The 27,889-nt window shown below is 37.6% G+C and overlaps 2 protein-coding genes and 1 long non-coding RNA gene across 3 annotated transcripts in view; all 3 read left to right on the top strand.

The window, feature by feature from the left end:
* LOC134792973 (guanine nucleotide-binding protein subunit alpha homolog) overlaps nt 1-2,358 on the top strand; it is a 38,466-nt gene extending 36,108 nt beyond the window's left edge. Inside the window, exon 3 of the mRNA XM_063764464.1 lies at nt 787-2,358. Coding sequence (XP_063620534.1) covers nt 787-1,144 — 358 coding nt within the window. The 3' untranslated portion in view covers nt 1,145-2,358. The remainder of the gene's footprint in view (nt 1-786) is intronic.
* Nucleotides 2,359-7,319: 4,961 nt separating this feature from the next.
* LOC134792959 (uncharacterized) lies at nt 7,320-10,806 on the top strand. Its single transcript, XR_010144485.1, has 2 exons — nt 7,320-8,950; nt 9,227-10,806. It is a non-coding gene; the product is annotated as an uncharacterized LOC134792959 (long non-coding RNA).
* Nucleotides 10,807-22,115: 11,309 nt separating this feature from the next.
* Nucleotides 22,116-25,208, top strand: LOC134793097 (uncharacterized). The gene has a single exon (XM_063764622.1). It carries the CDS (start codon nt 22,116-22,118, stop codon nt 25,206-25,208), a length of 3,093 nt encoding a protein of 1,030 aa, XP_063620692.1.
* Nucleotides 25,209-27,889: the final 2,681 nt, after the last annotated feature.

Below are 27,889 nucleotides of genomic sequence, written 5' to 3'. Positions count from 1 at the left end.
CATTTACCCAGGTTTGCCTTTATAACTGCAATAAAATTAAAATAGGGCAGATTTAAACTAGTTCCTCGCTTATAAACACCGAATGACTCACTGCCGCATAAGTATCTGTGGTGTGCATAATTATGCATAATCCGCTTTACGCAATTCTTATGCTTATTCATGATGGCGGTGACACACTGGAATTTAAGATATCTTGTGTCTATATGGACATGTTTTATGTTTGCTTTTATGATATAAAGATCTGCTAGACTTATGCCAGTTTAAAATAACAGTGATAGTACATTTCTTGATAGAGACCAAGAAAAGTCTGCAGCGATTTTGATAGCCCACGCAGTGCAAGTGTTATTTTAAACGTCAAACTTCTATGAAATTATGACGTATAAATAACAGCTGCACTGCGTGGGCTATTAAAATCACTACCAAAAAGGCATTAATATTTTTTTTATCGCAAATATTTGAACACATTTTGTGTGTGGTATCTCTAAGAGAGCCTGTGTATTCGTGTGTAAGTTTAAGATGTATGGTATGGACGTTAGGGTCGTCCTTATTTCTTCGAAGTTACATTTTTCTACAGGGCACCCGCTTAATATAAAATCTACCACTAAAAAACCAATGTAATTCTTCGTCAGAATTTTTAAATATATTTTAGGGGTTGCTACCGCACTTTGAAAAATTTGAATTTATCTACCTACAACCGTTATTAATTTATGTATTGCAAGACGTTAGCAAACTATTTGGTGTACGGTGTACATACGCTTTTCTAATTTATCTATTGTTTCATTTCAGGAGAACGAATCGTCTCGAAGAGGCGCTCAACATCTTCGACACTATCGTGAACAACGTCAACTTCAAAGGCATTTCCATAATCCTGTTCCTCAACAAATCAGATTTACTAGCGAAAAAGGTCGCTAGCAAAGAGACGGACATTCGCTGGTACTACCCCCAGTTCGCTGGCGACCCGCATAACTTAGCCGACGTGCAAATGTTCTTACTGGACATGTTCGCGAACGTTCGCCGGGAACCAAAGACAACACTGTATCACCACTTCACAACAGCCATAGACACGTACAACATTGAGGTCGTCTTCAACTCCGTTAAAGACACCATCCTTAACCGTAACCTTGAATCACTCATGCTACAGTGATAGTGTTATATTGTGATATCGAAATCGGCGTGCATAATATGAAAGACACTTATGTTAGTTACTCCGGGCCTCCGCGCGGCCTAATTGTTGTAAAATATGTAATTTGACATGTATTTATTTACCGATAATAAATGGTAAAAACTATGTATAGTCTATCGTAACGATATTTGTATATCAGTATATTTATGACCAAAAAATGTAGATTTTGCACATGGAAAAATGTATTATTATGATCACGTTTTTAATGTATACGTTTCTACGAGTATACGTAGGGGACTGTATACAGTAAGTGGGGGTAGACTTATTGTCATGGACAAATTTGTGTAAAGCAATATTGTTTTAAATGCTCCATTAGGTTATTCGAAGTCCATCGAATGATTGTTACTTAAACGCCAAAAATCGTTATTATTGCTCGGATTTAGAGTTAATAGTGAATTGTAGTATCTACGCTCAAAACTTTTGCCAAGTGACAAGTGATAATATCGATTTTTTAAAGCCTATGTGAACAAAATTGTAAGTTGTATCAGGGACAATTAAATAATAGACACTGCTAATCTTCATACAAGTACCCATTTCTTTGTTGTAGTATCTCGAAATGGCGTCATTATACGTGAAGCTTCAGTCCAATATATAGGTATGTTGTATAGCGCTAGGAACAGATACAAATAACAGCGCCATCTAGTGAACGGGTCTCAACAAATTTCACAACATCATGATGAGGTGCTGAATACGAAATAACACAATTTTTGTATGAAAATTAGCAGTCTAATTATAATGTCTCTGGTTGAACCTGATGGGCATGCAATATAATGAGTGCCAAGTCGAGACCAGGTGCGTTGCGGTCTCTTCTATTTAAGGTGTAATGTCACAAACTACCGTTAGGTGTCGCATGAGTAAAATAGGTCTTTTGAACTGAGAAAAAATACTTTAACAAAAAAAAAAATTGTAAGTATATGGTGCAGTTAAGTGCCAATCACAGAAAATAAGTTTCCTCGGTTCAAAATACCTCTATCAGTGCTTGACACCTGATTCCTTGTAAGGCAGAAGTTTCCAACCTCAAGATAGCAATAATAAGACTAGGACGGTGCGGAAAGTTACAGCAATATAGCAAACCCGTAGATTTTCAAAGTTCTCATCACCACAAAATGTAAAAGGGCTCTTTTTACTTGACTCAACGCAAAGGTTGGGAACCATTGCTTTAAGGCAGCGGTCGGCAACCTTTTAGCAGTCAAGGGCCACATAGTAGTTAACGGAGGTGACGCGGGCCGTACTTTGTTAATATTTATGACTTTATGCGACATTGTCGTTTGTCACTATTACATACAAAAAAGCCAAGTCGCCTCTCGGGCCGCAAGTGACAGTTTCGCGAGCCGCATGCGGGCCGCAGGTTGCCGACTGCTGCTTTAAGGGAAACGAAAGTTTCTCTTCAAAATTACATTTACTGTGATTAAATTGAAATGAAAAGCTGCTACAGCATTTTACAAGCTATTTTTTTGGAAAACACTTTTGACTTTTTGGTACTAACGCTCAATATTGCATAATTGTTTTGAACTTTAACCCATATTTATATCCTTGTGATATTGTCACGTGTCGTGAGTTCGTTTCAACGTGTTACTGGCGAGGGACGAGTGAACAATAGAGACTGCTTATCTTCATATTCTTTTAGTTTTATTGACTAGTGACGTGGGAGGCTGTAACGTCCTACATATTGTATTACTGCTGCGCCATCCAGTACCTAAACACTTTGAATGTGTCCTTTACACGCCAGCTTTGGTTGCCAAAGACGCCTAAAATCGTCCCGAGTAGGATATGGCGACTTACACAACGCCAAGAAGTCTTACCCTTTGACGCCACGTCTCTTATATATAACGAGCCATTGTGAACCTTATTAGAATGCACGAAGGTTAATATTAAATTAACCGCGCGCGTCTGGGGCCTTCTTTTGCGGGCAAAGTGTTATGGCGTACGATGTCAATGTAACCATGTTTCAAAGGCTCGTTTTGTCATGCTTGCGCGATTTTTGTATATGAATTAAGGCGTTTGAAGGATGAAAAATACTTTGTCGTGATCTCGGTAACTCTACCTGAAAAATAGGAACATTTTGCAGTGGGCATAAGCAGTTTTTATTATGAACTCGTCTCAACTCTTGCGAAGAATCCGTCCCTCTTCACATCTGCAAAGACATGTAATCTCATTAGATGCTGTAGAGTATATTGTTTTAATTATGCGTTTTTTTCTACTATTTACATTTTTTATAATATTAGGGCCTCCGCTAAAACATGCGCGGGTACACGCCTACGTGTCTATACTAAACATTTGTTTTTCTCAAAAATTACATTTTAAATACAACTCCACTTACATAGCAACTTACATAAGTATGGTAAGTTTCAGCTCAATCAAATAATTGGTAGTAGGTCTAATTTAGCTTGCAAGATTTGATTACAGACATATAGACAATGGGACCGGTAAAACATAAGCCCCAGTTAGACGGTTCAAGAATTTGCATGCAAAAATGTCTACATTACACTATAGCAGTACAGTCGCCATCAGATATATCGGAGCGGCCAAGGTGTTCACAATATCTGAACACGCGCTCTAACGCCTTGACAATAGAGGCGTGTTCAGATATTTGTGAGCACCTTGGCCGCTCCGATATATCTGATGGCGACTGTACACAACTACAGAGTAAGGTGGTGGTACTGGTGCTCGACGCGGTCCCATGTCATCGTGAAACTTAAGTCATTGTCAATAGAGGTGACAGCAGGGTGTCATCTATTGGGCATTAGTATGTCGAGCACTAGTACCACCACCTTAAAATGAATTCAGCCGATCGACCAACTACCGCAATCTAACGAAAATGGTATGCAAGTTATTGAACCGTCTAAATAGGGCAAAATAAAAACTTGGCCAAAGTTGATCAAAGTTAATTTTTTCACGGTGGTAGACATCTTTATATACAATTTATAGACTTTATAGTATAAGCGGACTCGTTTCACCTGCGCATGTTTTAGCGGAGGCCCTTTGGGCACAAATTAACGTCTCGTAAAGTACGATCAATTCACTTTGGTACATAATTTGGTACATTCGGTATAAACGGTCTGATTTTTTACTGGACTAGGATTGTTAATTTTGGGCAGTTTAAAATATTGGTATAACTGTTTCTTTTTTTTTTATTAATTCCTGAAAACTAAATTTAATTGTTATCTTTTCACCGCTAAACGAATGAACTGGTTTTAATGGAATTTCGCATATGTTAACACATTGAGTGCCGGGAACCCACTCGGCGGGCGCTCTGTTCGTAGTCGCTTTCCTCTTCAAAGCGGGAAAACGCTAGAATCGGCTACGCGTGTAGTGCTACAAAAACGTTGGCAGTGAAAAAGCCTATTTTTTTTAGAAATTTCAGCATCTTGCGGGGAAAAAAGGAGTAAAAGTACACACTCGTAATAAAAGCTACATCCTTTATTCTGCTGCCTTGAATTAATAATCCTAGTAACCATTATATTATTGCATAATTATGATCATAATAATTATACTCATTTAGATATAAGCTACATAAGCTTTAGTGTATTTATTTGGAATTGGATAGAAGGTAAATTTATTTACGTTACAAAAGTTCTATTTATTATCTGTGTAATTGTATGGTTTATTTGAGGCTATATTTGTAAATACCTCTATGATTTTCTTGTGTACCTACATCACGGTATTGGGCCGTATATTTTAGCGTTTGAACCGTTACCGTCATACACTGAAATTAATTTCGTCGTAAATTATTCTTGGATTTTTAAGTCATTCCCTAAAATGCAATATGTGTATTGCCAAAAAATTTTATTAAATTTTCAAAGTAAATTCCACTATTTTTTAATTTGAGTCTGTGGGAAAGAGAAGAGTCTTGGAATATATGGGAACTAATACATTAAATTATAAATAAATAAGACCAGTCAGGGCGTTATTTTATAAAAGTACAATTTAACAAATCCAAAACTGGCAACACCGGTCAAAAAACCGCTCGTCATTGTCCAAGCAAGTGTCAGTTGCATCAATGTTACCAGTTTTCACATGTTAAATTGTAACTTGTAGTTACTTTTTATAAAATGGCGCCCATGAATGCTTATGCTTATTATCTTGTCAGAAATACGTATGGTGGTGACCGAAACGCTAAAATTTCATTAATAGATTAGGTTAATTTACTTCACGTTTTGTCAACCGTCTTGGTAGAGGGGTTAGTATGGGTTTGCGTTTTCCATAATAGTGATACGTTGCATTTAAGACTGCCATCGCGTGTACAAACGGTTGCCACTGAAATTATAGACGAATTGTCAACACACTTAACATTGTAAGGGTATGTTTTACTACGGGATATTTAGATCGAACTATGATTTGTATAAGAATTCCCATACAAACATACATCATCACTGGCTCAGTGACCCAAAGAGGATCTTGGATTCCCAACTAAAGTTAATTCATAAAAATCTCAGCGTAAACCTTTTAGCGTATGACGCAAATGTTGCGCTTGGGTTTAAGTGTTACGAAACCGCCGCTAAAAGCCGCTCCCATACAATAGAAGTTACGCTCTCATTTTAAAAGGACAACTAAATTACATGAAACAGCATGAAGATTTACGTAACATATATGTATGCCTGATACTAGTTTTCATTTGCTAAAAACTGTTAGCATGTTAAATTATAGTTTTTTTTTAAATTAGAGCGTAATTTCGATTGTATGGCGGCGGGTAGGTTGAGTCAGCGGTTACTTCATAACGCACCATCTTGAAACGATTGGGCGTACAGCAAAAAGTAACCAGACATCCCATAGTATAACTTACCTTTCATACACTTATGCTATAAAACCGCCTGTAGAGACTAGATACTAAGGTTTACAAAAAGTATAATTTGGACTTAATGTTAACATTATTACTTATAAAGTTCTTATAACCAATTTGATTTTGAGGATTGGATTTATCTGGCATGAACTATACCACGTGTCCCAAAATTCAACGATAAGCTGGCACCAGAAGATGGACCTGCTCATGACTACTCGAGGAAAAAAAAGAAAAAAATATATCTCAATTTATTATGGAATTACAAAAAAAAAATCGACACCCCTAGTGGTATTTTTAACGACCATGTCTACAATTTTTCAATTTTTATTTTTTATTTTTCCTCTAGTAGTCATGAGCAGGTCCATCTTCTGGTGCCAGCTTATCGTTGAATTTTGGGACACGTTGTATATTCCAGAAAACTGTCGGCTACGTGACGCTATATTTTTAACGCTTCTGATAAAGCTAAGAAGCCGATATTTGGCATAATAACGTTGAATAACTTGGCTGTAAATTCTACAGTATATTAATATAGATTTCTGCAGGTTATTAAGCTAAATATATAGCTGCCATATGCGTCCCCGACAAAGTAGACCTTTAGGTAAGGTGCAGGGGAGGGGCCATTACGACTGCGGGATAATTTCAATTTATCGAAATATCTTCCATATTTTACATTATTAACTAAGAGTGCCATATATGTCCAGATAGCAAAAAAGATGTGTTGTGTGTGACTCTAGTTAATAATGTAAAACATGGCAGATATATCGATTAGTTGAAATTATCCCGCAGTCGAAATTGTCCCCCTGCACCTTATAAGGAATTTTTAGTCGCTTCAAACTGTATGGTTCAGATAAATTCAATCTGAACAATTATTTCAATACATTTTGTGGCAAGATGTGTGTATAAAATGTTAAGAATGGATTCATATCTGTTAAACACCAAGTATGTCTCGTAGTTAAAACCTTATTCTTTAGGACCACCCCACACTAGCGTCTTTTGAACGTCGGCGTCTAGTCAGCGCCATGGAAAATGGCGTCGCTGCGCAGTTGCACCAACGTTGCGTCGAGCAGCAGCCATATATTTGACTAGACGCCGACGCTCGGGAGACGCTAGTGAGGGGTGGCCTAAACCTTGTAAAAAATGAATAAGTACAAAATGCAGCTAAATGTACTTGACAATGCCTGGATTGTCTTCATAAAGATAAAAGATATTTATTCGTGACGTTCACAAAACATGTACGAACATGTACAGACAACAACAGCAAGGAAATAAGACATCAATAAGTGTGCATCACGAAATGGACCCAACTCAGCATGATGCTAGCTATAAAGCCAGCGCTGGTCTCCCGTAGAGCATAACTAATTTGGTTGTACTTTTAATTATTGTGATGGTTTTAAACAATGTAAGTAATAGTAAAAAAATATATCAATGAACTAACAATTGTACATTTGATACCAAAGTTCGAAATCGTAAACTGGATACAATACCTATAACATTGAACTGTAAAAAGTTTTGTTATATGACTATAATTTTTAAACCCAGGCCTCTGTTTCACTGCGCCATAGACTTATAATAACATAAAACCGCCAATCCTCTTCTCTTGACATGCGCATAACCATAATGCTGCTTACTTTCGTAGTCGACATCTAGCGCCAAGTAGCGGATTTATTAGTACCGCTACTTGACACTAGATGTCACGAGTGTCATGACAAATGAAAAGTGTATTGCTCAACAATTTACAACTAATATTACAAGCGGAAGGAGTTGAAAATAGATTTCCGGTTATATTAGCTGCAAACTGTTGAGCGTTAGACTTTATAGACCGAATTGACAAATTGGTGAAATAGGCGCCAGGTTTAACATAGAGTATAAAATGGTATTTGACATTTGTGAAATGAAAATGTCGGTTACTGAAATCGATGAATCAAATAGAATTTGTTTGCCGAATTGATATAACACTAAACGATTTGAATAGTATCTAATGCCGTTGTAATAAAGTTCTGATTTGGAAGTCAAGTGCACAATTACGGTCAACATATGTAATTATTATTATGTAATCCGCATGTCAGAACCTCAAACAATTTTTGAAAAACTTTGTCCTAAGAACTAAAAAAATATTTTTTATTTGATTTCCTGTATTTCCATTTAAATCCAGTGTTGTAAAGCAAAAATAACTGATCACGATTTGTGTCATTGTTACTTGTGATAGTGAACTCAAAATGGTAAATCTATGGTTCTAATGTCGTTCTTAGGCAAAATAACCTTTGTTCAGTAGGGTGGTATTCCACCTGTCCAATATTAAATTTGGTCAAATGTGCATTGCGTCTCAGTCTCTCATTAAGGAAAATGTGAGACGCTAATATACATTTGATCATATATTGGACAGGTGGTCACCCGTAGCCGAATAAGCTAATGTTTGGTGGGTCATACACATTGATATTATTTGTTATTGGCGGTAGCCTTAAACATTAGAGAACAATGTCATTTGAGAGTTTTTCGACTTAAAATATGTGAGTGACCCGTTCTTAATATATTTAATATGTCTGTGTCTCACGGAAGTTTTGTTATTAAAACAATGTCATTGTTCACAAGATAATCTCTCAAGTGCTAAACGGTTAGCTTAGGCTATGTACGCACTAGCGGTTGCAGATTAAACTGGAAAAGCGGCTAGCCTCGCGGGTTAGTCGCCCCCGCGGTTAACCGCTAGTGCGTTATGGCCCTTAAAAAGTTTTTAACTATACATGTATACCATGTTTTACGGTATTGTCCGCAGTGACTTTTTTCTGAAATGTGTTTGACCCAGTTATTTTCAAAGAACGACAATTGGCCGTTATTTTTAAACTGATGGTTACAAAATGTTCCCGAGCGGGATAGTATGGTACGATTAGGTTAGGAGGTGGAATATGGGTCTCAAAGAGCCGCGACCAAGTCGGGCGATGTGATTGTTATGATGCTGTTATGATGGTGCAAGAATTACTGTTACATCATGAGTATTAAGCAGAAACTTAATAAAACACTTTAAGCTCTCGCGTTTTGTACACATACTTATTACACAAACGGGTCTACCTCGATATAATTTCATTGTTTTTATCTTAAATTCCGACGTTTCAGCTGAGTTGCATCAGCTGTGGTCACGGAAAGACTGACGTCCCAGCGATTGTCAAACGGAGATATAAATAAAACACCACTGAACTACCCGAAATTAGTTTATGATAATGTGCGGGGTAGACAAAAAAAATTATATCGCGGTAGACTCGTTTGTGTAGTCAAATATGAGAAACTTAATAAGTTCAGAAATAAATTATTAATAATTTAACACCAAACTTGAAACAAAACTGAGGTCATGTGGGTGGGGTTAGAGATACAGTTTAATTTGCTCGGGGCAAGAGAAACGGTATGAGGATTCCCTACAAGTGTTTCTCTTGCCCCAATGTTAATCTTATCCCATCCAACCTTATATAATTTTGATTTACAGGTCGATTCACGAAAGCTGGCACGAATGGAATGAACGAAACTTTCATTGAATAAGTGACACCTGGGGGGCTGCCGTGAAAACCGAAATTCGCAAATTGCGGGGATTTTTCTCTTTTACTCCAATGAAGGCGTAATTTGAGTGACAGAGAAAGATGCCCGCAATTTGCTACCTTCGATTTTCGCGGTTATAGCCCTGTGTCGGTATTACAGTCAGAGCCACGGTTAATGTGATAGTTACACACAAAGATATTTTCATTCACTCATTCATTCCATTCGTGCCAGCTTTCGAGAATCGACATGTACACATTTTGTGTTTTGGCATCGATGTTAACACTGGTCAATTCCAGTGGTCGGAAAAAAACTTAACCATTTTTTTTTTAATTTTTCCAACCTACCTGAGTACAAACAGCAACACTCCTAACTGTACATCGGTGGACCTTATTACAAAAGGCATAAGGTCCACCGATGTACAGTTAACAGTGTGGGCGATGGTACTATCATGTAACAGTGGCTCTTTAAGCATCAAGTAGTGTTACTAAATGAAGCCGAGGGTGTCAATTCTTACGTAACGCGATAAAGTGAACTTTAGATATAGATTATTTTAATTGGCTTATACAAATTATTTGGCAGAATAAAGATAGCACCCGAGGCTAATGGATAAGCGGTTATAGCCTTTTCAAACATTTGTGCGTACAAATTAAAAGGTTTAAAAGTTATATTCTCATAGGTATGTAAATATGGACGCCGAAGAATTTCGTTCATTGACTTGCCTATCCCTATTGCACGCGCATTTGCTGTTCCGCCGATGATGCCGGAGGTCAATGCCACTGTGCGGGACAACAATATAATTATGCGCGTGCGATAGAGTTAGACAATGGCGAGTCAATGTACTAAATTATTCGTGCTTTGCGTCCTTACTTTAGCCTAACCTGTAATTTCTCCGAGCTATGTAGTGTCATTATTGCCTGTAAACTTGACAGTCAATGATAACTGTAGATATTCATTTGAATAAGTACAGTCACCTTCAATAATATGTTACACAACGAAGGCCGTAAAATATCTGATTTTATTTGTAGAGCCATAAGGGCGTGTCACATATTTTTGCGGCTTTTGAACAGTAACATATTATTGCAGGTGACTGTACTAAAAAGTAAAAGTGCAAATCTTGGTCCTTTTAATATTTACGCAGAAACGTTTTGAAAAAATGGTTTAGATAGTTATACGTTACGAATTTTAAACATATTGTTAGGAGTCATTTTACACTCGTGTTATTGTATGCTAGAGTGTTGACAATATCTTTTGGAATTCCTCTATATTTTGTATACAGCCCAATATTTATTGTACAGTGTAATAAAATACAATGCATGTATAATATATATGTTTTATTCTACCTTTTAACCCGACCGATCCGACGTTAACCTTTTCGACGCCGTGTCAAACACAGAAGCTGTCACGCGGACGCCACGTCACCGAAGTGTCAAAACTGAAATTGAACTTTATGCATATGCACGTAGGTCTATGTTGCTCTGTGGTCTGTGACCGATTAAACAGTCTGGCGTTGAACCTGTGGTGCGGATATATCGGTCATTGGCGTCCAAAAGGTTAAAGGATAAGTACGTAAGAATTGAGTACCTAACTATTAAATTAAAGATTTAAAATATCCCTACGATATGCATTTTTGCCAAAAATGCCTACATTATTTTGGAAAAGAGCTGATTCTATTCAATCTGCTGGATCGATTTCTATCAAACATAGCTAACAAGGAACCGTAAGGAAACACGCTTTCACGTAAAAAACCGCATCAAAATCGGTCTATCCGTTGGAGAACTACGATGCCACAGACAGACATTGGCGTCAAACATATAACACCCCTCTTTTTGCGTCGGGGGTTAAAAACCATATAGGTAACAATGACCATTGGGGCATTGACCCTCCGTCCTGTCGCAGTCCAACAATACAGAAATAGGGTATTTGACTGTATTTAATAGTACATTATTGTCGAGGCTCGGAAGTAGCTACTTGCAGGCTGAGGATTCGTTTTAAACGGACGACCTTTTGGGAGTCCGTTTAATTGAATCCGAAGCCATCTCAAAAATGGTGCAAGAAATATAAATATCATAGAAATATTTTACAAAAGCAACTTTCTTACGTATATATTTTCACAGAAAAAAGTAGAAACAATTGAAAAAATTAGCTTTGCCGCCTCTTTATTTTTTTAATAAAAAAATAGAAGTGTATTTTTCTGCCGAAAATACGCCAACCTATTTGAGACAGCTAAATAGTCGCGGTACTAATCATCTGTCTGGCTGTTTAACCAAGCGGGCGTCCAGTTCTTAGCTCCACACACAATACGATGTTTCTATCTCCGGCCAACCACATAGAAGTTGAAAAGACTATAAGGAACTTAAAAAACAAACACAGTTACGGAATTGACGAAATACCCCCCTCACTAGTGAAAATATGTTCAAATGAGCTGATTCTTCCGTTAACATTTTTAATAAACCAATCGTTCACAACAGGTACATTTCCAAATGCTTTAAAAGTAGCCGTTATCAAACCTATTCCTAAAACAAAAAACCCAACCGACCCAGACCAATATCGCCCCATTGCAATGTTGCCAACTTTCTCTAAAATCTTTGAATCGATTATGGTGAAACGCTTATCAGACTTTTGTGAAAAATATAGCATATTTGATGATAGCCAATTTGGTTTTAGAAAGCAGAGAGGTACAGTACTCACTGTTTACAAATTCATTCAGGAAGTCATAAATATAATAGACAGTAAGCATTCTGCTTTTGGACTAATGCTTGATATGAGTAAAGCGTATGATCGTGTCAAACACGACATTTTACTAAATAAATTATACGGAATAGGGATACGTGGAGATGCCCACAACTGGTTCAAGTCCTATCTGAAGAACAGAATCTAATTAGTTGAAGTAGAACATTATGATATTAAAGGAAAACCGTTGAGAAAATATATTCAGAAACTAAACAAATAACATGCTCCATTCCGCAAGGTAGAGTCCTAGGTTGTATCCTATTTTTGATTTACATTAACGACCTGCCAAAGATAATAAACTCCATCAATATCAAATGTTTTTTATATGCCGATGATATTTCCATAGTATTCTCAAGTCAAAATAATGAGGAAGTAAACCAAAAAATGAACAGTATCCTAAACGTAATTGTTAAGTGGTTTGATGACCATAATTTACTATTAAATCTTAAAAAAACCAACCTTATACAGTTTAGACCCCATCAAAGATCCCCAATAGATATAAATTACACATACCTGAATAATACTTTCCAACAAATTAGTAATTGCAGTCTTCTTGGTATAAATATCGACGAAAATATCAATTGGAAATCTCATATTGACAAAGTTAGTACAAAACTTTCTCGATTTACCTATGTCTTAAGAAATATTAAAAAAAGCACAGATTTTAAAACGGCCGTTGCTGCATACTATGCATTTACCCAAACCTGCCTCCAATATGGAATCATTTTGTGGGGCAATAGCACAGACATACTACAACTATTCATACTGCAAAAAAGGTGCATAAGAATTCTTACAAATATTAAAAACCTTGAAACCTGTAGACCTCACTTTAAAAACTTAAAAATTTTAACTTTACCGTGTCTATATATTCTAGAAGCCAGTAAATTTGTCCGCAAGAATCCAAGTTTATATACAAAAGCAACAGACCGCCACACATGTGCCATAAATATAAGAAATAAAGATAAAATAGCCATACCATCAAGTAACTTACAAATTAGTAACAAGAGCCCTCACGTAATGACTATAAGAATTTATAATTACCTTCCAAAAGAAATAACTAACGAGCAAACATACACAAAATTTGTTACTAAGCTAAAAACCTACCTAATAGATCACAGTTTTTACTCCCTGCAAGAGTTTTTCAATGAAAATAAGTATAATTCAAAGATAATAAAATAATAATTTTGTTATATATTTAATAGGCGTAGAAATAGATAAATTATAGTGTACCTTTCTTATGTGTATACATATTTTATATGCACGTGTATTTGCAATGCCCTTGTAGGGTAACATGTTGTAACCTTATTGTACTTGTAGAGTAAGATCAATATGTGAGCAATAAACATATTCTATTCTATTCTATTCTATTCTATTCTTAATGGGCCTGTGCCTTCATTTGATATGGCCATTTCAACTTTTAAAAAGTTTGGAACTCGACAAATAATGGAATTTGTATGCAACATTGCAGTCCCAAAATCGAGACTTTTTAATTTTTTAACTTTTTAATTTTTGACTGACCATAAACTACGCGCTTCGCAACCTATTTTTTAAACGGCAAAGTCGACTTTGCCGTCCATTTTTGGGAAAAATAAATTATTTCACACCATGCATGAAATAAAGCACCAGATAATTATTAGAAAAACATAGCAGTTATTTTTAAACACAAGTTCTATTTAATAAATCGGACAATTGTAAAAAAGTAACGATTTGACTAGTAGGAGAATACCCTATTTCCATTCAGGCGGCAGATGTCTAAGATTTATCGCAGTCGTTTGAAAAACCCTCCTCGCAGACTCCCTAATTAACTTTTGTCTACTTTATACTGCGAGGCTCGCACACTCGCTTAAATTAAAGAAATAATTCACTAGCAGTTGCCTAATTGCATGCGACATGCGTTTATAGGTACCTAGAGGTACCTAGTGATAATAGAGGGAGTTTAACTATCATTAATATAGTATACCTACAGATGTACCCCCTTATTCATAATCGTTTGTCCCTTTCCGACGTATCGGTATGATGGAAAGGGACAAACGATTATTATCGGCTTGTCAACTTTAGTAAACGTTTACTGTCATGTCTTTACTTATGTCGTCATGTTGTATCTCTTTTTTGTATTAGCTGTGTAAAATGTGTGTAATCTATTTTTCGGTTTATTTTATATTTCTTTCCTTTAAGTTTCTTTATTTTTTTTGTCTGTTACCTTCCGTGATTATTTCTCACTTGATGGTCTCATCGGAAGATCAGCGCTGGAAGTCGCCAGCAACATGCTGAGATGGGACCATTTCGTGAGACTTTATTTTTCACTATGTTTTTTCTATGTATGTCTATTGTCTGTGTGTTTACCAGAGCTGGGCACCGTTAATAAAAAAGTTAACTTCGTTAATCGTTAATCCGTTAAATAAAAAGTTAACTTCGTTAACCGTTAAAACGTTATTGTTCAAAAGTTTTAACGGAAGTTAAAGTTAATCGTTAACTCGAAATCGTAAATATACGCAATAAGGAATAAAACTAGGAGATATAATCTAAATTTTGATTTTTATTAAAGACTAATCTACTAATTAACATGGTAATCATTACTAATTAATAATAGCATAGCCAATAAAAATATCATTCGCTAGCATCTGCCATAAGGTGCATGTGCCCCTTCATGAACATGAGCATATTAAAATTGTCGTCTGATAGCGACGCCCGTTTTGGAGAAAGAATATCTTTTCCCGCCGAAAACAGGCGTTCCACAGCAGCACTCGAAGGTATACTAGTGTTATATTTGAGGCAGCGCGCGGCCTTGGTGTGAGTAGGTACTTAGGTATTAACGATTAACGGACTTAAGAAAAGTTAACGGAAGTTAACAAGTCCGTTACAGGTTTTTAAAGTTAACTTAAAAGTTAATCCGTTACTCGAAAACTTAACTTCGTTAATTAACGATTAACGGATTAACGAGTTAATGCCCAGCTATGGTGTTTACGAATAAAAAACTATTCTATTTATATTATATTCTTTTTATGAATAAGGGGGGTAGTGCATAGGTAATTGTTTTTCCATCGTATTTTCTCGCAAACGTTCGTATTTGTCATGCTAGTTCAGTCAATGTAGGTTACTTTTTGTACCGACACTGGCTGAAATAGCACGACACGTTCGTAAGTTTCCGTGAAAATACGATGGAAAATAATTATGCACTAGGCATAAACTTATGGCACTAGGTACATCTGTAGGTACGCTGACTCGTCGAATGATGGTCGATAAAAAATAATTGCAGAAATATGTTTTCACCGTATTTTTATTAGGTACTTATATGTTACATTTCTAAATAAATTAATGTGCTAAACTTCCAATAAATGTCTACAAACATTTTACGTGACAGTTTAGCATCTCCAAAAATTAACTGTAATAGGGAGCATCATCATCGATCCCGCCAGGTTATATGTACCTAACATTGTCAAATAGGTAGGTACTTATAAAAAAGTTTTTAGAATGAGCAATAACAAACATGAATAATTTTTGAAAATTTAAATAGCGGCTACGAAAAATTCGAAAGAGTCGAGGAAACAATAGTTACGACGAGGTGCAAAAAGACTGGTCTTTTGAGGCACATACACACAACTTTTCACCTCAGCAGTTATAAAATATTTATTAGAGGCAAAGATACAATATAAATAACCAACTATTGTTATAACCAGCACAGAATAAATAATAGTACTAGGTACAGAAGACTCACTCTCTAACAAAACCCGTCTGTTACGATCAGCACAGATATGGCCGCAAGGTGGCGACAGCGCCACGCGCGGCTTATGGCTTTCCCCAAAATTGGGGCGGAACGGATGTACTTTTAGCTACCTGTAGCAAAGCGACGAAATCGCGGAGTGAGCCACGCCTGTCACCAGTTGCTCTTCCTAATAACGAATTGAGTACTTCCTATTTCAAGTCGGTAAATGACGGACTCACAAAAATCGGAGGACATCAATTCGACTTTTTTCCTACACCTTAGGCTAGGCCGTATGCTCTCAAAATATATATGCTGCCACTTAGTGAAACTGACTGAAATGTAACATGTGGCCTAAGTGTATCTGCATTTGCCCCTCTTTCTAGCCCGCCTTCTTATAGGGTATAAGTACTCAGGTATTTTTAGGCAATAAGTAGGTACCATCCTATAACAATATTCTTTTTAGTATTTTTTCTTAGGCACAAATTTTAGGACTATTAATTAGCAATGAGGCTTCGGATTTTTTAAATCTGGTCCATTAAAGGATTAAGTTGCCTATTTTTGGACCAAATAACCTTGTAGGTAATGAGTAATGCTGATGATTATTTTTACAATCTACACTAAATTCTAAAGTACCCATAAGAACAATTAACTAGCCTAAATGCGATGCAGCCAGCTTTTGGCAAACTGTGCTCCTTCTAATAGCAAACGCTCTGACTGTGCCGATTAGCACCGGCGTTAACACGTCATCAGGTTGTAGCACTGCTGAATAATTCATCTGAATTAGCCAGATTACGTCTGAATGCGGGCCGCTTACGATGCAAACGTGCCACCGACGGTTAGTTTTACATCTTGTGATAAATTCAGTACCTAGCTTCATAAAACATAAAATTTACTTCTATGTTTACGTAACGGTACCATCAAATACACCTATGTATCATTTAATGAAAATTTTTTTTTAACATTTATTTACATACAATATATATACAGTGGTACTACTAAACGAAATTAATAACTAGCTTAAATCTAAAATAGGCCCTTGAGGCATTGTACCAAGGATGCTGGCGGCATTTCATTTAATTGTACTTCAGCAATCGAATTGAGAAATAGAAAAATAGCCTGTAATTACCTAGGTAATTTGATTTCATTTCCTACACCTTACAATACTGAATATAGAAAAGTGATGCAACACTAATAATGCTTAGGGAACTAATGCTAAGGTTTGTCGTTAGCATAAAAGCCAAACAGTCAACAAATATTTCATTTTAATGACAGCGTTTTACACAAAAATAAAACGCTAATTAAATAACTTACCATATTCGAAACCTAAGAATAATATTGAGAATGGCAACATTGTGTTGTCGGTCGTATTGTCCTTTTCTAGCATATACGTCCCTCTCTCTCTCACACATTCCCACCACAGAGCAGTTGGTTTTGACAGGTGTTTGACAGTTACCGCCAAAACAAATTTCCAAGTCATTGTCTCAAAATTATACATATTTGCACCAGGCAGGATTAAAACTTTAGGTTTCGAATATGGTAAGTTATTTAATTAGCGTTTTATTTTTGTGTAAAACGCTGTCATTAAACAACTGTACCGATATTCGAAACCTAAGAATAATATTGAGACGTGTTTGTTATCGCCTGGTGGTGGGAAGACGCCAAGCCAATGTGATTATACATGTACTTATTATGTATATGTCATATTATTATATTACGAGTGTTTAATTAATTATGTAGTACACCCTTTATTTTAACACCTGTGAGGAGAGAGGTATTATGTAAAGCATACAATTTGATATACCATTATATTATGTTACTAACTTTACATTTCATATACGTACTTAATGTACTTATAAATGTTCAAAAAGAAAAAATGAGTCACCACAATGGTGCTGTACTTAATTATATGTATGTGAAAACTAGGTAAAAGAAGATGAGATAAGTCAGTCTACTCTTCAAGGAGCATACAACATCTGTGATAAGGAGTGATGTAATTCAAGTATGAAAAGAATAAAATCATAAAGTACTCGAGTAGTTTTTATTTATAACTCCCAATTATTAACAAATTTGATAATAATTATCTAGTAAAGTAAGCAGTTGCAGGAATATTATAAGGACAAGACCTTTCTTATTTCCAGAATCCCTCGGGATTAAGTAGACGAATATTATAAATATTCGTTATAATTCACTATCACTACCCACAAAGTTAATATTGGGTACCTACTTACTAAAATGTCATAGGGAATTACTGAATTCCTTTAATGACTGTGAGTCAGTGTGAGCTATATACTTGGTTATAGCTATAAAATGCATTTAATCCTTTGTACGCTTTACTAACGCGAACGCGAGCTGATGTACCTAAACAAACCTTACTTAAAATTGTGAAGGTTACTTTGAGAGCTTAAGCCATAACATACCTAACACTCATGTGGGCACGCCTAGTTATGACGCTTTTTGGTGCTCTTGGCGTTCAAATGGTTAATATAGAAATGCCACAGAACCTTATCAATTATATTTGTAAAGGTGCAGGCTCATTCTGCTTATATTCATGTTTAGCTATCATCAAGTGACCTTATTATTACTTACTAATTTGTGTACTTATTAATTTCTATATATGCAGTAAGAGTAGTTTACCTTATCTGGTGCCTACTAGTAGGCATAAGCTTGATTGGTTCTGAACGCTAAAGTGGTTTAATTTATGTAAACCATTCATAGCATTGCTTAATTCTGAATATTCAGTTTCCTCTTTCCAGTGAGTAAATTATTAAGAATAAGGTACTTAATTCGAAACCTTAGCTCATCGCATATGTGTTTTTAACCAAAATGCAAATTTGTGTGTTTATTTAGTGATCATACATTATTTGCAATAACTGTGCGGACCATGGGGTCCCCGACCTTTTGCCGGGCACCCGTGGGCCCAAAGCCAACAGCGCAGAGGCCCTTTAAGAGGGACCTATTCCATCCAATGCTAGAGTCAACACTTTGTCGAATCTATTTGATATTTATGTATACTTATCCTCCTTATGAACTAAGGATAATTGTAACTTTTTGATATCAAATATACGCCGAATTGTCAATTATTTTATATTTTGAAATACATATAATATTACTGGATTTGGACCAGTGTGCTTTTGAATACTATATCTCTGGCCTACTATATAGGCTAGTCTATTAGCATCCCGCTTCCTGGAAGGCAGTCCACAGACTTTTTAGATATATATTCACAGTAGCGCTAAGTGTGTGGACCTAGTTTTCCGACACTTGACTGCATGAGATTATAGTGAACATTTTTTCAGGTCTCGAGCAAGAAACTACCTAGATAGGTTGAGGTCCTTAACTTGTGGATTTGGTAAGAGCAAGACACAGGCGGGGTGTAAATTAATTAATCCACCATGTTTCAAGAGATTCATGTGCATTGATGCCTTCAGGTTACGCTGTACAGACAGACTAACACTTTGGCAGAGTTTTGCCAACATATAATAAATGACTGCATTTGTTTGGGTGTACATGTTCCACACCAAAGACATATTTATATATTTCTATCCATTTTTGAAAGTTTGGCGTTTCAAAATAGCTTCGCCTTTTCGCAAGGCGTGCTCCTGTTTCTCTATTTTATTGTGCAAGCGAACAGTATCACAATGCTATAATTTTGTATAAATTGAGAACTAGAGGGTCATGCCCTAGGCGTGACCGCCCAGAAGTTGTGCTAGAACCTTTCGGGCAAACCATTCAGTCACTGTTTTTAAAAAAAACCTTTTGTAGTGGGTACGTTCCACGTTCTTAAATTTGTTAAACGTGTAGTTTCAAACTATGACAAGTCATGATAAGTGAATTAAGTGGTAACAGTATCTGGTCCGTGCATAGAAGCACTTGCCCTTGAGGTTAGGGCATGGGTAGTTTATAATAAACTTAATCCGTGCATGGGAGCACTTACGATACAGGTGGTTTAAAACTTCCAGGGTCACAATACAGACATAAGGGTGTAAAATACATAATTCATAAACGCCCGGTAGGCCAGTTTTGTATATTTTATTTCAAACATGCTTGTGCAGCACCGCCAGCAGTCAGCACATAATAATTTCCCATACCATGGCAGTCAGGGATATAATAATTAAATAGGTAGGTAACCTTGGTCATATCGTGTACATAGGTAGGTACTCGTAAACATGTTAACTGAAAGACTAGTGCTCTCGAGGCAAATATAATTTATGCAACTGTGAGCTGCTCTTACGTTGGGATCATATTTATTTCTAGTCTGCCTTAGCAGGCCTAGACTTCAAAGGTTTTTAGATATTCATAGGGCCGTTAAACGGACCTTTTGTACACCTTGAGCAGGCTGTTTGTTTCACACTATGAGTAATATATATTGTAAACATAGCTTATTTCAGAATGGAATCGTAAGCTCTGTCGTGTCGTGAGCTTACCGAGCCTGATTTAATTAGAGTCCACAGATTATCTGGACCTTGGAGGATTGAGCACTCCTTATTCTAATTATCAATATTCTGCCTGGGCTTATAGTCGAAATTCAGCGACTAAATTTCTTAGTATTATCTATGCCGCCCAAGTTATGAGGCTTAGCGTCTCCAGACCACAATTTTATTTATATATTAGGTTGCAAAGATTTTATCATCTTTAAAATAAAAATGAGTCGAGATAGGCCTGGAATCTTAGGTTATTTTTTACCTTTTATGATTTTAGAAATGTTATTGTAAATAGTAAGTAGTTTTCACTTTTACCACAGTTAATTAGCCCAATTTTGGGTTTAGCCAACAGGGTGTTCGGGACCCTTAGAATAGATTGGTAAACAGAAATGAAAACTCTAATAACGAAGCCTTGCCTATTTCGACTGATTTTTACCCAAAACATTATTTTAAACCCTTTTTACTTTCTCTAAGAGGAGATATTTACAAATTCATCTTTGTAATATATATATATTTTTTTATTGTGGCCTACTCGCTCGCTTGTGTTATAACCATATCATTTATATTTCTGTGAATATGTCTGACATGCCTTGCGCAGGCTTACATAGGTTATAATATCATCATCAATAACTTGACGTCAGTTTGTGAACGAATCAAAGATTCTTTGGCACACCTTACGCAGGTGGAAACATGGCAGCCTTGCGCAGGCTTAGATAGGTACATAATATATTGGTTTTATCACAAATAACATGACGTTAGTTTGTGAACGAATAAAAGATTCTCTTAGGCACACCTCACGCAGGTGGAACCATAACAGACGTAGGTTTAAGAATATCATTCTGTACGGTCCGTACAAAGGTTAACATTTCGCCCGTCAGCACTTTCCGTCACATAGCATATACTTATTACCTATTTTAAGACAGTACATGCCCGACCGCCGCGGAGTGTATTCATTAAGCCGCTTATTGTATCAATTTATCATATTATCAATAAATCGTTATTTCGGTGGAAACTGCAGTGTTATCATTATCAACTATCATCTCAAGACTGTACGAGGCGCATCCCGTACATCTTTTTGGTCCTTCGAAAATTTGGATCAGTGCACAACCCTATACCTGGACCACGCCACGTGTTGACGCAACGTGACCAGGAGCTGTGACACTATCGCCGTGTGAAATATCAAAGCCGTCAGTATCAGTATTAAATATATCAAGCAACATATCAAGATTATCAAGATCAAACTTTAAGCAAGTTTGTGTGAACGTGAACTTTGTGCGATAGCGAATCGGTTAGGCGGCTTCCCACAAGCGGGTCTCACCGTCTGATTGAGAAGGCGCATATATCCACGAAGGACACTTAAACACAAATTTCCGACGGTCTTCGTTCGGAGTTGTATCATCATTATCATCGGTTGTTTAGTTATCATATCAAATTATTGGCAAAACTTCTAAAATGGAGGGACTACTAAATAAACAAAATCAACTTGCCATTGCTATTGAAAAGCTCCTTATCAATTTTAAAAAAGACGGCGCTGAACGTAAGACTCCTCAAAATATCCAAAGACGTTCAGAAACTCTAGAACAATACTGGAAGGAGTTCCAGACAAATCATGTTGCTCTCTGCGAGTTTGAAAATCAAGATTATATTTACTTTGCCGAAAATCATCATGATCGAGTATCAAGCATTTATCACGAAACTCGCAACCTTTTGCAACAGTCCCTAGTTATAGAGACAAAGTCTATTATCAGGCCCGCTACTCCCCAGTTTCACTTGAAAATGGACTGGAATCACCCACCGGAAGAACAAGCCGGTACCTCAACCCCGCAATCTTCGGCACCCAAAATTGCTCAAATGGCTGAACGCGGTAATCAAAGTAAGTTGGAAGAGATGTACCGTAAGCAACAAAGTAACTTCAAGGCTTTCCAACGCGCTATCAACAACACTAGATTAGAATTACTCACCGAACGGTGGGAATTCGAAGATGCTTTAAAAACCGTGCAGGCTCGGTGGACCGCCATCGACACCTTACATTGGGAAATCGACAGTGAACAAATCAACGAAAAGCCGGAATACGAAGAAACCTACAACCAGTGCGAACAAAAATACAACGATATCAAAAAACGTATCAATATCAAGATGTGGGACTCTTCGCACCGAGAAAAATCAACTCCAAAAATAGAAATACCCATCTTCAATGGAAATTATCATCAATGGACATCTTTTAAGGATTTGTTCACAGAAACCATACACAAGAACAACTCTATATCAAACGCGCAAAAAATGCAGTTCTTAAAAAGTAAGGTCAAGGGCGAGGCAGAGAAGCTTATCCAGCATTTAAAAATCAGTACCGACAATTATCAAGTTTGCTGGGAAATTTTAAATCATCGCTACAACAACACCAAATTAATATTCAGTTCCCATGTCAACATCCTTCTTGGACTACCCACTATGCAACAGCAGACTGCCGTAGCAATAAAAAGGTTACACGACAACACTAAAGAATGCCTTCACGCCATACAAAATTTGGGCGTTGACAGTGTTGACACATCTACGTGGGACCCGTTAATTGTACATCTACTAGCACAAAAATTAGATGCTGACTCTCATCACGACTACGTCGAGCATGTAGCGGACCCGAGGGAGCTACCTACACTGGCTGAATTTTTGTCATTCTTAGAAGCAAAATTTACTGCGCTAGAATCATCTCGGCGAAAACAAGAGCAAACGAAACCTGTTCAACATACCAACTACGAAAAAAGGTTTGGCGGCAAGCCTTCGTCATATCAAAACCCCCGCTCCGAAGGTGTTATCAAAGAAAACCGAAATTATCATTATTCGCCAAACAAGAATTATCAAGGAAATCAAGCAAAAAATCATCAATCATTTTCAAGCAACAATTTCAAGTGTCCTTGTTGCACTTATAATCATGATCTATTTCGATGCTCGAAGTTTCTAGGCATGACACCCGAGACGAAACTTGCAACAATAACAACAAAGGAAATATGTCCGAACTGCTTATACAAACATTACGGCAATCCATGTTTGTCGGAAAAACGTTGCAAGCAATGCAACGGCGAACATAATACGATACTCCACGAGGCCTTTGTCAGCAAGAAAAAGGGGGCCACAAATGAACAAAGTACATCAAAAAACGTGGTACACGTGTTTCAAGATGAAGATTTGGACACTCTATTATCGACTGCCCAAATTAAGGTGCAGACAAAGGATGGATCTTATATCAAGTTTAGAGCCTTAATCGACCCAGGAAGCCAGCTAAACCTCATATCAGAAAACGCTGCCCAACTACTAGGCCTACCACGTCAAAATTACAGTGGTACGGTCTTTGGAATCGGAAAAAAGGAGAGTAGCTGCAAAGGATTTACTATTATCAAGGCCGAATCTATGCATACGGATTACACATTTACCACAAAAGTTTACATAATGAACCGTCTTACCATAGACTTACCAAATGAATCATTTATCAAGCCTTTATGGCCGCATCTTGAAGGCTTACAGCTGGCAGACCCCGAGTTCAATGTCAGCAACCCCATTGACATTTTATTGGGCGCAGGTGTTTACGCAAGAATCATTTTGGGCTCTGTCCTCAGGGTAGATGACGTAACCCCCATAGCCCTGGACTCTCATCTTGGGTGGCTTCTCTGCGGTGACATGAAGTCTTATCATTGCAATATGGTTTTAAACAACATTGAAGATATCAGCAGATTTTGGGCAATAGAAGACATCGCCGAAAATTCGGACAACTTATCAACAGAAGATCAATATTGTATCAATCAATACAAATCAGAAACCACGCGCCGAGGCGACGGACGCTATGTGGTACGATTACCCCTGAAACCGGACATTGAAGAAAAATTGGGGGAGTCAAGAAACAAGGTAGTGGCACAATTTTATCAACTTGAGAGAAAACTTATGAAAAATGAAAAATTATCGGAAGGTTACAAATCATTTATCAACGAATACTACGAACTGGGACATATGCGCGAGTGCGAAAGAGACACACAACCTAGCAACTACTTACCACATCACTGTGTGCAACGCGCTGAATCATCAACTACAGCTCTTCGTGTTGTTTATAACGCGTCAGCACCCACATCGTCGGGTTACAGCTTGAATGATGAAATGTACAGTGGGCCCAATTTACAATCAGATTTATTTAAATTGATTTTAAGATGGAGGCAATATAAAATTGTCTTTCTCGCGGACATAGAAAAAATGTTTCGCCAGATATTGTGTCACGAAAAAGATCAACTTTATCAGAAAATTATTTGGAGAGATCATCCAAAACAAACACTACGAGAATATGCATTAACGACGGTGACTTATGGCACAAAGGCAGCACCGTTTTTAGCAATGATGACTTTGAAACAGCTGGCCCTTGACGAAGGTCATCAATATCCTGAAGCAGCAAAAATATTGGATCAAGATTTCTACATGGACGACCTTCTAAGTGGCACGCACGATATCATATCAGCAAAGAAATTGCAAACGGATCTTATCAACCTCCTTAGAGCGGGGGGTTTCAACTTACGGAAATGGTCATCGAATAACCCCAGATTGCTAGAAGGTGTGGACACCACAAAACAACAATCATTCGATTTCAAACATCAAGAGTCGCAAAAAACCTTGGGGCTGCGATGGAACCCTCAAGACGACGAATTTACATTCCAACTTAAAATACAACCGTCGCCGACTGGTGACCACGAAACGCTCACTATTATCAGACATTTCGAAGATCTTCGACCCTCTAGGGTGGTTGTGCCCTACAACAACAAAACTGAAGCTATTATTTCAATCGGTCTGGAAAGAAGAAGATTTGAAATGGGACGATCAAGTATCAGAAACAATTGAAAACGAGTGGAAAAGTATCAAGCAAGACCTATATCAAATCAATCATATGAAAATCCCTAGATGGTTACAAAACGAAGGAAAGGACACGATCGAATTGCACGCCTTTTGTGATTCCTCAGAACGTGCGTATGCGTGCGTCATTTACAGTGTTATTCGAAGCGACTGTACCGGATCAAGCTCAACGCCCCCAAAGATAACCATAGTGGCTGCCAAATCTAAGCTCGTGCCAGCCAAGAAAGCTGTGTCCTTGCCCAGGCTGGAACTGAGCTCAGCGTTGCTACTTTCCAAATTATTGAAAAACGTCATGGAAAGTTTATCAATAAATAATATCAAGCTTTTCTGTTGGACGGATTCAACCGCCGTTTTAGGGTGGTTACAAGGTGATATCAACCGATGGAAGCCGTTTGTATCAAATAGAGTACAAGTTATCAAAGAAATGGCGCCTTCGGATTGCTGGCGTTACGTCACATCTGCCGATAATCCGGCAGACTACGCGAGTCGCGGAATCAGCGCTACGCAGTTAAAAGAACATCCCTTGTGGTGGACAGGACCTTCCTGGCTATCTACATTTGAAGAAAACCCCCAAGAAGAGAAATATACAACCGATGAAGATATCAAAGTATCAAAACAAACAAACGTCACGACGCTACAAGGCAATAACGTCGTAAGTGACTTAATTATCAAGCACAGCAATATCAACCGTATGACGCGAGTATTAGCATGGATACTACGCGCCGTATCAACATGCAAGCCTACAGTACCTTATCTTACGGTGGCGGAATTACGAAAAGCAAGAAATATGATTATCAAACATGTGCAACAAGAATCATTTGGCGAGGATATTCACAACTTGTCTCGACATGGGCAAGTGAAATCGAGAAGTACCATTTTATCATTAAATCCCTTTTTGGACGACAATGGGCTGCTCAGAGTACGAGGAAGAATAGGAAAGGCAAATATTGACCCAAACATGAAATATCCACTTGTCATCCCTCACAAAGGTCACGTAACCGATCTTCTCATAGAAAATGCTCACAAACTGACCCTTCACGGTGGAGCTCGTCTGACCTTGAGGCAGCTCAGATATCAATTTTGGATCATAGGAGGGAATCGAGCAGTTAAAAAACATATCAACAATTGTGTCACTTGTATTCGCCATAGAGCTATGAAGCAAGAACAAATCATGGGAGACTTGCCGGCGGCGCGGTCTAACCCGACACGCCCGTTTTATCACACCGGCGTTGATTATACCGGCTTTATTGACGTTAAATCAAATAAAGGCCGAGGTATAAAGACAACGAAAGGATATGTAGCAGTATTTGTGTGTATGGCGACGAAGGCCATACACCTCGAACTTGTATCAGACCTCAGCAGCTCAGCATTTTTATCAGCTCTTCGCCGAATGGCAGCGCGTCGAGGAACTCCACGGCACATTTACAGTGACCAGGGGACAAATTTTATTGGAGCAAACAAGCGACTACACGAGGAAATTATAGACTTGAAAAACACCTTGGACGCAGAGTTCTTCACGACTATATCAGAGATGGAAATTGAATGGCATTTTAATGCCCCATCATGGCCCAGTGCAGGAGGTTTGTGGGAGGCTTCAGTAAAAAGCCTCAAGCATCATCTTCGCAGAGTCATGGGTGAACAGAAACTGACCTATGAAGAATTATCAACTCAGTTATCCCAGGTGGAAGCATGTCTTAACAGCAGACCATTGTGTGCTATCTCTGAAGACCCGGACGACTTGGATTTTCTGACGCCGTCTCACTTCTTATCAAGTGGTCCAAATTTGACAATATACGAAACCGAAAGAGACGAGCGGACGAGATGGCAACTTGTGCAAAAAATATTCTCAGACGTATGGAAGAGATGGAAATCAGAATATTTGTGTGAATTATCAAAACGAAGCAAGTGGCAAAAACCAAAAGAGAACTTAAAGGTCGGAGACATAGTTATCATTCACGATGCCAACTTGCCAGCCGGAAAGTGGGCACTTGGCAAGGTTGTGACCGTTCATCAAGGTCACGACGGATATGTACGTGTAGTATCAATCAAAACAAAGAATGGATTGCTCAAGAGACCCATTACCAAATTATCAAAACTGCCTGTTAATCAAGAAACGAAAGAAGAGTTGAAATCCGACCCCGAACCGAAAAAAGCAGAGCCCGATGTTAAACGACGTCCTAAGAGAACGCGAAACTTACTGACACTTGCGCTCATGCTATTATTCGCAATAATATCACCCGTCCAGTGTGAGCACAGCCTTACGAACATAAATAAACATCAAGGAATTTATTTCGACAAGATATCAAATATGCACCTTATTCGCGACGAATGGAAGCTTATTGCTTATTACAACATGGGACCTTATTGGCAAGGACAAAAATTATTAAAAGAATATCTTCACTCATTAGAGAACATGTGTATCAAGGCAGACAAGCAATCAAAATGCGACGTTATTCTCATACAACTAAGGCACGGATTCGCGGAATTAGAGTACTACAACAGCATAATGCTAGCTCAGCAGCTCACACGCCCGGCTCGCCGCCGGCGCGGCCTTGCCAACGGAGTCGGATATGTCGCGAACACTTTGTTTGGAATACTGGACGAACGTTTCGCTCAACAATACGAAAAGGATATCAAACTTATCAGAGATAATGAGAAACACCTGGCGT

The sequence above is a fragment of the Cydia splendana genome, chromosome 8, assembly GCF_910591565.1.
Source record: "Cydia splendana chromosome 8, ilCydSple1.2, whole genome shotgun sequence".
Classification (NCBI taxonomy): domain Eukaryota; kingdom Metazoa; phylum Arthropoda; class Insecta; order Lepidoptera; family Tortricidae; genus Cydia; species Cydia splendana.
The sequence above is the reverse complement of the archived record's forward strand: the minus strand, read 5'-3'. Positions and strand labels throughout refer to the sequence as shown.

Bases quoted from the DNA above. Each gene is read 5' to 3' on its own strand.
- LOC134793097 (XM_063764622.1), top strand. From the start codon at position 22,116: ATGGACTGGAATCACCCACCGGAAGAACAAGCCGGTACCTCAACCCCG.